Raw genomic sequence first — 13058 nt, forward strand, 5'->3', positions numbered from 1 at the left:
GTGAAAATTACGCAATCTAGGACCTTTAGGGATAGTGCATGCAATTAGACTGTGAGTCAATACATCACAGCCTCGTTTTCTTTTGTGTTAAATTCAGCATGATGCCTAACTTGACTAAGGTCTATATTGAAGAGGGAAATATGTTTTTATAATTACAGTATATAATTATCTGATGTTACTTTATAACGTATTATTTTTTTTTCCCTCATTCAAAAGTAATGAAGGGTTTACAAACAATGGACAATCTATTATGGACATAAATTTATACTTAATACAACGAACATTACATAACCAAACCAAGTCAAAAATTCATACAGGAACTAGAATTGGTGAATCTTTCTGTTTAATTTGGTTAAATTCAATAAATTGAATGGATGAATGAACCAAAACACTAGAATTTAACATTCCAATGCTACAAATGAGAGCGGAATGTTATAAACTGATTCACTGAAATGAATAGGACATTTCAACTCTACATATGAGAGTAAAGGACCTTTTTGTATGAACCAATATACTAGAATGAATCGAGTCCAACTTTCCAATGCTACATATATGCGGTGGTGGCCAAAATGATTAGAACCCTAGTAATTTCACCAGCTAAAATTATTAGAACCCTAGTAATTTCACCAGCTAAAATTGGTTTTAAATCAGTTGTATTTTTCAAAATACTAGTGTTCTAATACTTTTGGCCACCATGTAAAAGCAGACTGTTAAAGGGATAATTCATACAAAAATTAAAATTTTGTTGTTAATTATTGTACTATGCACAAAAAGTATTCTCATAGCTTTATAAAATTATGGTTGAAGCCCTGATGTCACATGGCCTATTTTAACTATGCCGTTACTACCTTTCTGGGCCTTGAGCCGTGATAGTTGTGTTGCTGCAGGGTCAGAAAGTTCTGTGATTTCATCAAAAATGTCTTAATTTGTGTTACGAAAATGAACAAAGGTCTTACAGGTTTGGAACAACATGATAGTGACTAATTAATGACAGCATTTTCATTTTTGGGTGAACTATCCCTTTAAAAGTGAACCTGTTTGCTAGAAAGAATCAGACTTTCCAACACTGCATGTGAGAGTGGGCTGATAAAGTGGATTCACTTCATTTAAATTAATCAAACTTTCCTATATGAGAGAGGAATAGAGGACCATTGAGGTGAGCCTGTTTGATTAATCTCCCAGCTTAGACATTTACAACAGCCTTTCATAAAGTAGCTTTGTTACTGGAAAGCTACACTATTATGACAGTAGCTGAACTATAAGAAACTCACTTGACTCATGCCAGATTCCCGGTGTCCATTACTTTTTGTGTGTTTGTTTGTGTGTGTGTGTGTGTGTGTGTGTGTGTGTGTGTGTGGCACATCATGTGCAAGCTCAACTATTTGTATATGTTTTGGGTGAGTGAAATTAGAATGAGGCTCAAGTTGAGAGTAGTGACAGGAAAATACTGCAGGTCAGGATCCATCAGCTCCATGATTAGCTGTGATTTAACTAGAGAGCAGGTGTTTGCGTGCAGTGCTCTGGACAGGTGTGCAACCACAAACACAGAAAGAGAGAGAGAAAGCGAGAAACAGAAAGGAAGTCAGCATTTTTAATTTTCATTTGAAGAGGTCAATCTGTTGGCAAATGTCAGACACCATTTTTACAAATGTAGTATTTTATTTGAATATGCTAAATTGATTCTTAAATAAGGAAATCGCTCACAAAAGTAAAAAAGAAGAGGAGTAAATGCATCTGTATTTCAGGCTAAAGCTTTTAAAAGAAGCATTGTATTAAATATCTAGTAAGAAAAAACATCTTATTTAATTTCCCCTATAGACCGGGTGAGGTAGTAGCAAAAATCCCCGGCGTGAAATCACAAAGTGAAACATTACACTGTTAAAGCTATGACAACACAAACAAACACATAGACTCGATAACCCGCAGGTTGACAGGGGGTTCATTACGGATGTCTGTGCTATAAATGTTACCATTTCATCAGTTGCAGCAGAGAAACAAGCTCACATCCACACACATACACTTAGAAGTATAAAACAATCTCATTTGGATTTTCACAGCCACCGTTTGGGGTTTCAGATATTTGCATGTGCTGACTCAGTGTGAGAACTCTCTTTTTTCAGTAAAGTCTCTTTCATAGAAACTGAATCAATTACAGGAGAAAGCTTTCATATCATGCATATGAACTTGAACTTAGTCAAAGTGAAACCCTCTTGAAGCAAACGTTTTAGACATTACAAATGCTTCAGCTGAATGGCATGTCACCGAATGCTTGGACTTTCTTTCACTTGATTGATGTGGCCAATTTTACTGCAGTTTTCTGCCTTCCCAGAATCACCATGCGCACACACACACACACACACACACACAGAGAAGTAGGCACGTACACGCTCACATTCTCATACTTTAAATTTGAGTTTCAGTTGTTTAGTGAATAAATGCATGTAATGTTTAATTTTAACAGAAAACATTTATGAGTAATACTTTGTGTCGGAGTTAAAATGTGCCTTTATGTGCAGTGCACCTACAGAACTGATTTTCAACATTTCCACTCATAAAGAAAACAAAACAGCTAAGAACTGTAAAATAAACAAACAGCAAAAACAACATAAAAAAATGAAGCTAAAGATAAACAAAAAATTACAAAAAATATATATTTATTTAAATATCCCTGTAACAAAGGCCTCAATTGGGCATCCAGCATACCTACTTTCAACTCTTTCTGCTTTCAGCACATTCTGAAGAAAAAGCACTGTTATTTGCTCTGATTGGTAATGGGCTAATAAGGGACTGGAATGGACTTTATCAAAGGCTTCATACACATGAAAGGGCTTACAGAATTTATAGGCCAGAGAGCCTTGCTTACTAGGGAAGGAGATGTTTTCCTTTGTTCTGGATGGGACATACTCACTCTCCTTGCCCTTGATGGGAAACCGTAGAATAAAGACTACATACTCAGAAGCCCAGATGTTTGCACACACTATATGCAGCTGTAGGGAGAGGTGATGTTTGGGTCATGCTGTAATGATACACTTTATTCCGTTCGATCCCTAATGCTTGTGTTTTTGACATACTTCTACACAGAAAAGCGGGAAATCATGCAGCAATATGGCAAATGTAAATAAAAAGGTGTAAATTTGTGAATGCACTCTGGAATACACCAGTAAGTGTACTCAAAGTTGATGCAGCAGTCGATCAGTTTTATCTAATTGCAATAAATACATTCCTATCCATTACCAGATACAGCCATTTAATGGCCATTCAATATATAAAACAAAACATTTCCGATTATATAACTTTCTCTAACATTCATTAGATTCTATGAAAGTAGACTGTGTCCCAGTAGATTTCCAGTTTATCAGCACGACCACTCCCCCGCCGCCCATTTGTAATATATCTTTGTTAAGCATTATAACTGTGAATATCGTAACAGACGCAAGTACTTTCTTCACTAAATATAAAAGACTATCATAATATTCACAAATAAATGCGTTCATAAGTGCTTCATACTCTCAGTATATTTTGAAGCCATATGTGGACTCTCAGAGCAATAGAGAGATATACAGTACAAGCAGTCAGAAATATAAGTGAGCAGACTGCCGTCTCACTTCCAAACTATCAGTTTGAGTATAACTACACACAGCAGATTTCTAGTCCATTGCCATACGTGTGTAATCAACACAGACCGTTCAACAGGCAACATCCCAGTGAGGTTGATTTATTGCTGCAGAACAAAAAAGTGGTCTGGTTCAATTCAAACCTCCACTAAACTAGGAAACATTATGTAATGTTCCATTTAGTTTCCTTGACAGCAGAAAAGCAAATTTCAATCTAGTCAAGCATCTCACAAATGCTCTGGGACCCATGGCCAGGTAATCTTTAATGAAGAGGAGGTATACATATTTTGCTTGCGGTCCACGATAAAGGATTTGAGCTGAAGAACAAAAGTAAGATTTCCTTGACTGGTTTTTGTGGTAACCGATCAAGAAGGTGGAGCTGGGGTGGTGGAGGAATGCTGGAAGAACTGTCAAAAGGTACTTATATATGCTTGTTCAGGCACTCATTGGTCATATTAAATGAACATGTTCCTCCTGAACTTTTGTTCGGAACTCCATGTGGGAGCTCAGAAATTAAGAAAGTGATTTATCCATCTCAACTAAGCCAGGTAAGACTGGCAGATCACCCTCAACATCTTTTTCCTTATCACAACCTCCAAACTTCTCACAATTCTACTAGTCGTCTAGCCGACGCATTAACAATCCTCAAACTTCCTCACTTTCCGTCTCATCTTCTCAATTTCCTTCTTGCTATCAATGTTTCTTGCAGGTATAGACCTCTTCCTCTCGGAGGCAGGTTTGACACTCGACGTGACAGCACCAGCGGACCTGGCAGTGGCAGGAGAGGGTGGTGAGGCGGAGGGCCGTGTTGTAGCCCCTTCCGCAGCACAGGCTGCTGCAGCTGGTGTCCTTTGAACACGGTCTGCCGGCCGTCCCGGGGGAGTAGCGAGATGGCCTGCAAAAGCTGGGTGACTCCTCCAGAAATACCAGCTCGGTGGGCCGCAGACGGGGACCTGTGTTGCTGTGGCGTCGTGGGCTTGCCAGCTCGGTCTCTCCAGTGGCGGAGTTGGTAACACTATGCACTCGAATGGCTGTGTCATAGCGGTACTTCAGCAGATGGCCTGTGTCTTGAAACGGGGAGAGCTGCTTCCAGCATGTTCTCACGGCACAAGAACCAGAGACACCGTGACACTTACAAGTAGTCTTAAGACCACTCTTCACCGCCTGAGAGGAAATGAAAAGACAGAGGTGAAGACATGAACACGCCAAATACAACATTATGATCCTGTGAAAATGAAACAGAAACTAAGAAATCTGAGGAGAGGAAGAGAGGATTCAATATGAGATGCTGAAGTTTGGTCTCACTTTACGCATTGGCTATGACCTTTTCACATGGATATTTGGTACTGAAGAAGATTTGAAAGAGAAACAATTCATTTTTATGGAGTTATTCACACTTCAGTGATCGTATTGATGTTTTTTTTCTTGTTCCAGTGATGAAATGTGCCAGCCAATAAGATATAAGCTTTTAGTCATATGTCCAGAGCCCAAGCCTGATAATTACCATGAATCAAATTCGCGTTTACTCGAGATTTACTAGAATTTACTCAAGATCACCACACTAATCATGAGTGGTTTGACTCTTGGTGTGAACAGGCCTTTCATTGGTGATTTATTTTAATTTATTTCATATTGCATTGGTGTAAAAAGGCCCTAGATCAGTTGTTTTCCACTAAGGGATCAAGGGTGACTCACTCTAAAATAAAATGGTGCTATGTAGAACCATAAGAGGTGCCATATTGCACTGTATTTCTTCAACAAAAATGGTGCTAAACAGCACCAACAGTGGTTATTTGACTCGTAAAGAACCTTTAAAGGGTCTTAACAGGTTCTTTGTGCGGCAGTGGTGCCATATAGCACCTTAATCACCCCAAAGAACCACTGAAGAACCGCTGAAGAACCATACTGGAGCTTAACAGGTTCTGTATATGGTAGCGACGCTATATAGCCCCTCAGTCATACCAAAGAAACGGTGAAGAACTGCTGAAGAACCACTGAAGCACCAAGATTTGGTGCTATACAGCACCAAAAGTGGTTCCCCTATGATTACGAGCCAAAGAACCACTTTTAGTGCTATATAGCACCATTTTTTTAGAGTGTAGGGGACCTCAGCAAACTTCCAAGGGGGCTTCAAGATGGCTTAAAATGACTCAAAACTAAATAATTTCATATTTTCAAACATTTCACACTCTCAAAAACATTTTTTTTTTCTTTGAGGAAGCAGGATTCTTGTGGCCTTGGAAAACAGGGATATATGAGGTAGCTTACTCTTGTGAAAAATAAATATACTTAAATGTATTTTGAAATACATTTATTTCATGATAAGTATAGTACAAATACATTTTCATATTTATGTACTTAATAAAAATACCTTTTAGTATACTAAACTGGTATACTTAAAGTCTGCTAAATTGGAACAACTAATTTTGTACTTAATGCACTTTAATTGTGCAGAAGTAGTGCTAAAGTCCAATTAAAGATGTACTTGGTATATTTGATTGTGCTAAAGTGGAACTATTGCAAGTATACTTAAGGTACACTTTAAATATTTTGAATTTGAAGGGTGATATTATTCAAAGATCATACAATCCTCATCAAAAGTGACATTAAAACATATTTAATATTAAGAAATGTGCATTGTGCACATGTAGTACGCCAAATAAAGTTTAATTATAATTTTTTATATCAGTAAGTCTCGAGTTATCTCTCAGTAAAGATGTTAATAGATTTGAACTCTACTTAGTATGAAATAAATGTAAATATCTTACTTTTTTACTAGGATAATTTTAAAAGTAGAATTTCTAGACCTAAAAAGTCATGTAAATTAAAATCTTTAAACCTCCATATGCTTTAAATATACAAATGAATACAGGCCTACTTTTTTAAAATGTTTAATCAGTTAGATATTGTGAGTAAGCGTATTTTTAAAATCCTTCTTCTCAATTCTTTACCAAAAAGTCTGGGGGCCTTCAAATATCGTTGTGGACAGTTGGAGGCCTTGGAGTCCAAAAAGTTGTGAACCACTGGCCTAGAAACAACTACTTTACATGTCTGAGAAGTCACATTAATATATTGCTATTGATTATCTCCCCAAAAGTGGGGAGGGAAATGAACATAGAAGTTGTAAAATTATAAGCTGTTCAAGTGATTCCGCTGACACTCTGGGACTCCATAGCCCTGAGCTAAAAACATTGGGTTGACATGGTGTAGATGATGGATGCAGGGGGAATGCCTGAGCTGGCGGTCTTTCAACTCTGACCTGCACCTCTTGAAGACCACCATCCCTGATCTATGCTCAGATCAGCATTTTCATCTTTGTTCTGTTGCTCTCTCGCTCTCCATTTTCAATTTCGAAGTATTGGTACTCTGAGTTTAGGAGCCAAATCACATTGTTTACTTGTTGACTGTTGATCTGTTTCTCCTACTAATGCTCCTCTCTTCATTTCACACATACTGCAGAGGTAGCTGCAGAGCAAATCGGTCTATCCAAAAGGGCCCAAGGGGAGATGGGGAGGTCAAATGGTCGATGGGGGTGTTCCACCCTACACAGGTATGAGCTCCCACCCCAGGGCCACATCAGCTTTACAGAGAAGAAGCAAGGAAACGGAGAGAATCTGAAAGGGGAGAGGAAAACAAGACCTCAGCCACCTTTGCTTGTTTTTGTTAACCGCCATCTGTGGCCTGAGGTGTCAACTGTGGGAAACAACAAAACCGGAGACTGATAAGATAAGATCCGAGTTTGTCCAGCCGTTCTTTTCTTACTCTTTCTGTGAACCTCGTAAACCTTCCCCCTTTTTCGTTCCCTCTGTCTTTCCCTGAGGCTGCCAGTCTCCTGGTAACAGAACTGTTTTGAGAGATGTTATGAGGATTTATGAAAGTCTGGGAGAGCGGCGGCAACGGTGGCGACGGCGGCAGCAGCAGCAGTGAGACTGGTAGAGCAGGAGGCATACAGTAGGTGGAAAAAATGCTTGTATATTACAGAGGCCTCTGCATAATCGCCCTCATGGGAGACCTCTAATTTTGAAGAGGGCCTCCACAGCAAGCGCTGTCATGCCTGGACCAGGGGAAGGAACACCTGGCTCTAGAGAGCTGGCCAATACCTGCTCACCTGCCTGCCTCACCCCACTCGCTGAACTCTCCTTTGGGCAACAGTGAACTAGAAGGCCGCACCCCATCGACCAAAGAGAGTATGGTATAGTGTGAAAGAGTTAACCCTTACATATGTTCTCTTCTAAGCTTTGGAAGACACTGGATCATGTAGGCTACACTCTTAAAAATAAAGCTTTTATACAGGATTCCATGAAGATTCTTTGACATCCATGGAACCCTTCAGTTCTACTAATGGTTCTTTATAGTGTAAAAAGGTTGTTTAGATTATTTACAATGTTCATTAGAGAATGGTTCACTGGGGAAACATCGTTACGAAAACCCCCTTTGTACACTTTATAGCTACTAAAGAGCGTACATGATAGGCTATTAATATTTTGCGTCTTACCCGGATGCCAACGTTAATGTTGTGAGCGTCGATCTGGGCACGCAGGTCCTTGCTGACACGTCTTTGCCCCAAGAATTTCTTGAGAAACTTAGTGCTGTATTTGAGGTTGTCACCGCATACGCCCCACTGCCAGGCCTCGCGGTGCTGCAGACCAGGAGAATCGTCGCAGGTGCAGCGCTCCATGCGCCCCGAGCTGCACGCTTTGGCCAGTGCGTGCGACAACGCTGCTGATGACACCGCGAGCAGGAAGGCGGTCTCTTTAAAGCCTGATGAAGTGATGCATTCATAAATGAGCGCTTAGCGACTGCTTTAAAAGTGTACAGCTCTTTTTTGACATTAAAAAGTCGTACACATAAATAAAATCAGCCTACCAGTGCTTTTGAAAACTGTTTTAAATAACGTTCATTGAAAGAAGATGATGACTGTAATATAAATTATGTAATAGGTCGCCTCATAGGGGCGACATGAGTTCACATTACAAGCTAAATACTGAGCACTTTTTACGAATTAACTAATAGGCCTATTAATAAAAACAATCATCTCTGATTGCAAATAAAGGAATTCTAAAACAGTTTTGATAACTATGTCCACAGTATATAGGCTACTGGATCTTTGTTTGTAGTTATGCGTTATTTCTCTTTTGAAATACATTTCTATTACCACATTTATTATTTAAAACTCGACTTTAAACGAAATGACCACCCTTATCATGCCTGTAGGTATAATGGAAACCCTCTAACATGAACTATATGCCTACAACTTTTCCGATTAAGTGTTAAGTATTTTGTCACGATCCTTTAAGCATAATCCTTCCTTGCAACCTCCTTGTATTATTGTTTGCTTAGATCAGAGCGGAGACAAGGCGTGTATTTTGATCCAATTAATTATTATTTTGACTAAGTTTTCTGTCAGATGAAAGCGCGCGATCACGCCGCCCTTTTCCTCTGAGAACTGGGCGCTTTTCCGCGAGATAAAAATACTTCAACTGGCCCCGCGAGGCCTCACCGCACAGGGATTCCGCGCTTCCCAAGTCCCTAATTACCAGCGGACTGACCTACGCATGGCTTTCACATTCACATCCTGCACATTACGCACATGTTCGTTTGGAAGCAGGCACCACATGGAGGTTTCTGCATAGTTGTTAATGCTAAAACATTGCCTTTCTGACAATATATAAGTAGTACTGACTAATTTAAGGCTAACAAACAGCAAATTGTACAATTGTGTTCTGTGGGTTTTAAACTCACAAGATTAGGTCATTTCTTTTTGTTCCATATTAACATTAAACAGTTGCTTCAACAATTAAAAAGTGTTTATCATTTTTACTATGTGATATTATATATTCCTAAGGAAACAGTCTATCTATCTATATTTAAATGGACATACCATTTTATTGGTAATCTTATTTCAATTATGAACAATTCCATAAACAACAACTTGTAGTTTCATGACCTTGAGCGCAAAGCTAAAATGGCTGAACTGTCAACCTTATCATATTCCAACATATTGTAAAACATTTCACTAAACGTTTGTACATTTAGCTTGAGATGGCAAAAGCAATGTTAATAACACTTAATATTTGTTTAAAATTTTACAGAAATTTGCTTTTAAAGTCAAGTCTTCAGAATGGAACACCAATATTGTGAGAAGGGTCTCCTATCTTACCTCGTTTTAAAAGGCTTCCACGGCCATCCATACTACAGTTCCAGCGCTCGTTGCGGAACTGATAGCGGCACTCCAGGAGGCTGAGGCGGACAGATTCCCTCAGAGTCTCCGCCAGCCCCGGTTCTCGCCGGCACAAGCGCTTTTGCCGGCGCGTCAAAGTCATCTGCTCGCATTGCTTCAGGTGCGCTTTACCGTTCGGAGGCTCGTTGGCAAATGGACCGGGCAGAAAAACCAGAGGCTCGCGACCTGTAAGGCTAACCATAACATGCACACTACAGTCACTAAAATACTTCATTTGAAACCTTTCATTTATTTTTCAGCAGGGTGTTCATTTTGATTTGTTCACAAACACCTTACATTTTAAATAGGCTACACTAAAATAAACCTTCAAGACCTTTTTAAACATCAGACAGAGTGTAAAACGTTTTCATCATAATGTTATAAAACAACTTGTCACAATTATTTCTCTCATCCCAATTTCCAATACGTTTTGAGAGTTTAAACTTTGGCACTAAAGTTACTCTATTTGAAAATTTAAGGCAACAAATTAACTTTTTTTTTCTCTCTTTCTCTCTAGAATGCCCGAGTGATGACACACGTGCTTTGAATATGTGTTTAAATACCTCATTTGAATAGTCGTGTTTGAATAAATAATGCACAAAACTACACGTGCTCTTTCCCCAGTCACTCAGTAGACTAGTCTGAGCGCCCTTGGCTTTTGGAAACGCTACTGTGGCGCTTAACAAACTTAAGTAAGCACTCTTAAATAAAAACCAATTGCAGAGTGTTTTTACGTGTTTATAGGATTCTTATTATAAACACCAGTGGGGCAACGTCCTATGAGCGTAAGCCAGAAAGATCTTAATTATCAGGTAGTGCGAGGGTAAGGACGCGGTGCCAAACCATCGGAAGACATCTGGATCCATACACTGCGCTGCGCTCAACGCCAATAATCGACCAGAAGCACACTGGTGAAATATTTTAGACACATCAATGTTTAAAAAATAAATTACATCTAATTGTGTTACTTGTAGCTACTTTTTAAGAGCAGACAAAAAGTCTGTCTTCCTTATTCAAATAATTCATTTTAGATCTTTTTAAAATGCCACATTCAACAAACAGTTATTTAATTTTGCCTCATTTGATTATTTGTAACAGACAAACTGCAATGTAGGTGTTAAACGTTATTGTTAAACATACAACCAATAACAAGATATGCGTAATTGCGCATGGGACATTCAATATCACCAAATATCTCCACCTGTTGCCGCAACTTAAAATGATTCGATTCCGTGTAGAATACAACAATAATGCAGTCAGAGGCAATTTCCATGAATTCAGAAAAGATAGAGGATATAAAAGTCTCTGCTGACCCGAAATAGGCTGCTGCGTGGGAGAGAAGGATGCAGAGGGCAAAAAGTCGCAGCGGACAGGCAGTCCTCGGAAGCCCGGTGCACATGATGACGGGTCGACGCTGCTCTTCATTGCGCTATCTGTCCTTGTTGAAATCCCAGCTGTGCTGGACAGCTCAACTTCTTAAAGGGGCAGAAACTCATTTTAGCCCTTGGGGAGGCGCGGTCCCTAGAGGGGTGAGGCGCGCCAAACTTATTGGATCATCAGTCACTCCGCCCTTTGCCAGGGAAACGATATTTCATATTAGCAGGTGCGTTTACCTGCTGAATGGTTCACATGTATTTAGGGCTGATTCAGACAACTTTCCTTTTATTTCGGATCATGGAAGATATGGATTAAAAATTTATCAACACTTGCTATAAATATTCTTCTTCTGATTTTTGTTCTTTTCTGAGTTCCGTATAATAATGAGTGATAATGAGCGTCTGTTTACTCTTGTTTTATTCCAACACCTTGTTTACAAACTGTGGCTCCATTCTCATTTCCTCAGCATCATTAACACACTGGCGTCTTTGATGCGGTTGTCATCACTAAGCACAAGATATAATGAGCTAATCATGACTGATCTTTCATCTCAGTTCCTCTCGCCTCCATCAGTGACTGACCAACCGGGCTCCACATTTCCCTTATGATGTCACCTTCTTTGTTTAAGACACCCACCTTTATGACGGAGGTGTGCCAGGTGCACTTCCTGCTTGCGGTGACCAGTCCAAACAATACAAATGAGACATAGGCCTGTTTGTGAAATGTGAATAATATGAGTGAATATAACGTTTAAGAGGAGACACAATTGTCTTTCTGTCATCAGTGTTGGATTCTTGAATAGAGATCAATTTGTTTAGTTTAAAATTGTTTTGAAGTCTTTGAAATAATACAGCAGATAACACTTAAGCTGATACTAAATCAAAGAGTGTTATGCATGTCACTATTTATTAAAATAAGTTTATTTTGTTGACAGTAATATCTTGGATATCAGACTCTTGATCGGTGCCACTCTTGTTAGATGAAAAGTTGTTATGAACTTGCATTTCAGGAGCTTAGTCCTCGAGAATGGTATTTTTCACACTCCCCCACCCCCCTGGGGGAGTAAACTTTGTTGGGCTGTTACCATAACACCCAAATAGAATTATCTTTCCAACAATTGGTCCATTTATGTATTTTTTAGGTCTGAATTCGAAAAGGCCCATTTTGGTCACATTTCTTCGTCATTGCTGTTGGTGCAGCCTAAAAATAGAATTAACTTCATTAATTTAATGGCAGACTCTCCAGGTACCCAGCTTTTATGTTAAAAGTACTTTCAAATCGTCACTGCTTACCCAGATAAGTACCTTGTCCCACACTGACCTAAAATTTTGAATGTGCAATCCAAGTACAATCTTCAATGAGCTGCCAATGGTTGTAGCAATGTGGCTTCAGGGGATTGGCAATTGCTTGATTTGTCTTAACTGTAGCACCCTCTGCTGACTGGTCTATACTCTGTCTAAATTCTGCAGAATTAATGCAGTATAGCTCAGTGGATCAAGAAGAATATATTACACCATCTGGTGGACTATTGATTTTATGATTTGATGAAATATTCATGACCAGATCATCAAGATTTAAGAAAAATTACTAATAAATAAACAAATAACGAAAAGTGTAAAAAAAAAAAGTATGTTTAACTCATGTTTAACCTATCACTGAGATACTTTTAAAGGATTTATACATTTAAATATTTGAAATTTATATTTTAATTTTAGTTAAAGCTTTAGTAATTCTGGTGTGTGATTTGTCATTTTCATTATTATTTTATAATTTTTTTTGTTTGTTTGTTTTTTAAAATATGTCTAAATAGTTTTCATAGATGTTTATTGTCCTGGCTACTAGTTGAA

At 38.8% G+C, this 13058-nt stretch overlaps 1 protein-coding gene across 1 annotated transcript; it reads right to left on the minus strand.

Moving 5' to 3' along the window:
- Positions 1 to 1661: 1661 nt before the first annotated feature.
- Positions 1662 to 11306, minus strand: wnt9b (wingless-type MMTV integration site family, member 9B). Its single transcript, XM_058768395.1, has 4 exons — positions 11148 to 11306; positions 9775 to 10028; positions 8110 to 8375; positions 1662 to 4778 (listed from the first exon to the last, which is right to left on the minus strand). The coding sequence occupies exons 1-4, from the start codon at positions 11231 to 11233 to the stop codon at positions 4308 to 4310; spliced, it is 1077 nt and encodes a 358-aa protein (XP_058624378.1). The 5' UTR covers positions 11234 to 11306; the 3' UTR covers positions 1662 to 4307.
- Between the last annotated feature and the right edge of the window lie 1752 nt (positions 11307 to 13058).

The sequence above is a fragment of the Onychostoma macrolepis genome, chromosome 03 (assembly GCF_012432095.1).
Source record: "Onychostoma macrolepis isolate SWU-2019 chromosome 03, ASM1243209v1, whole genome shotgun sequence".
Classification (NCBI taxonomy): Eukaryota; Metazoa; Chordata; class Actinopteri; order Cypriniformes; family Cyprinidae; genus Onychostoma; species Onychostoma macrolepis.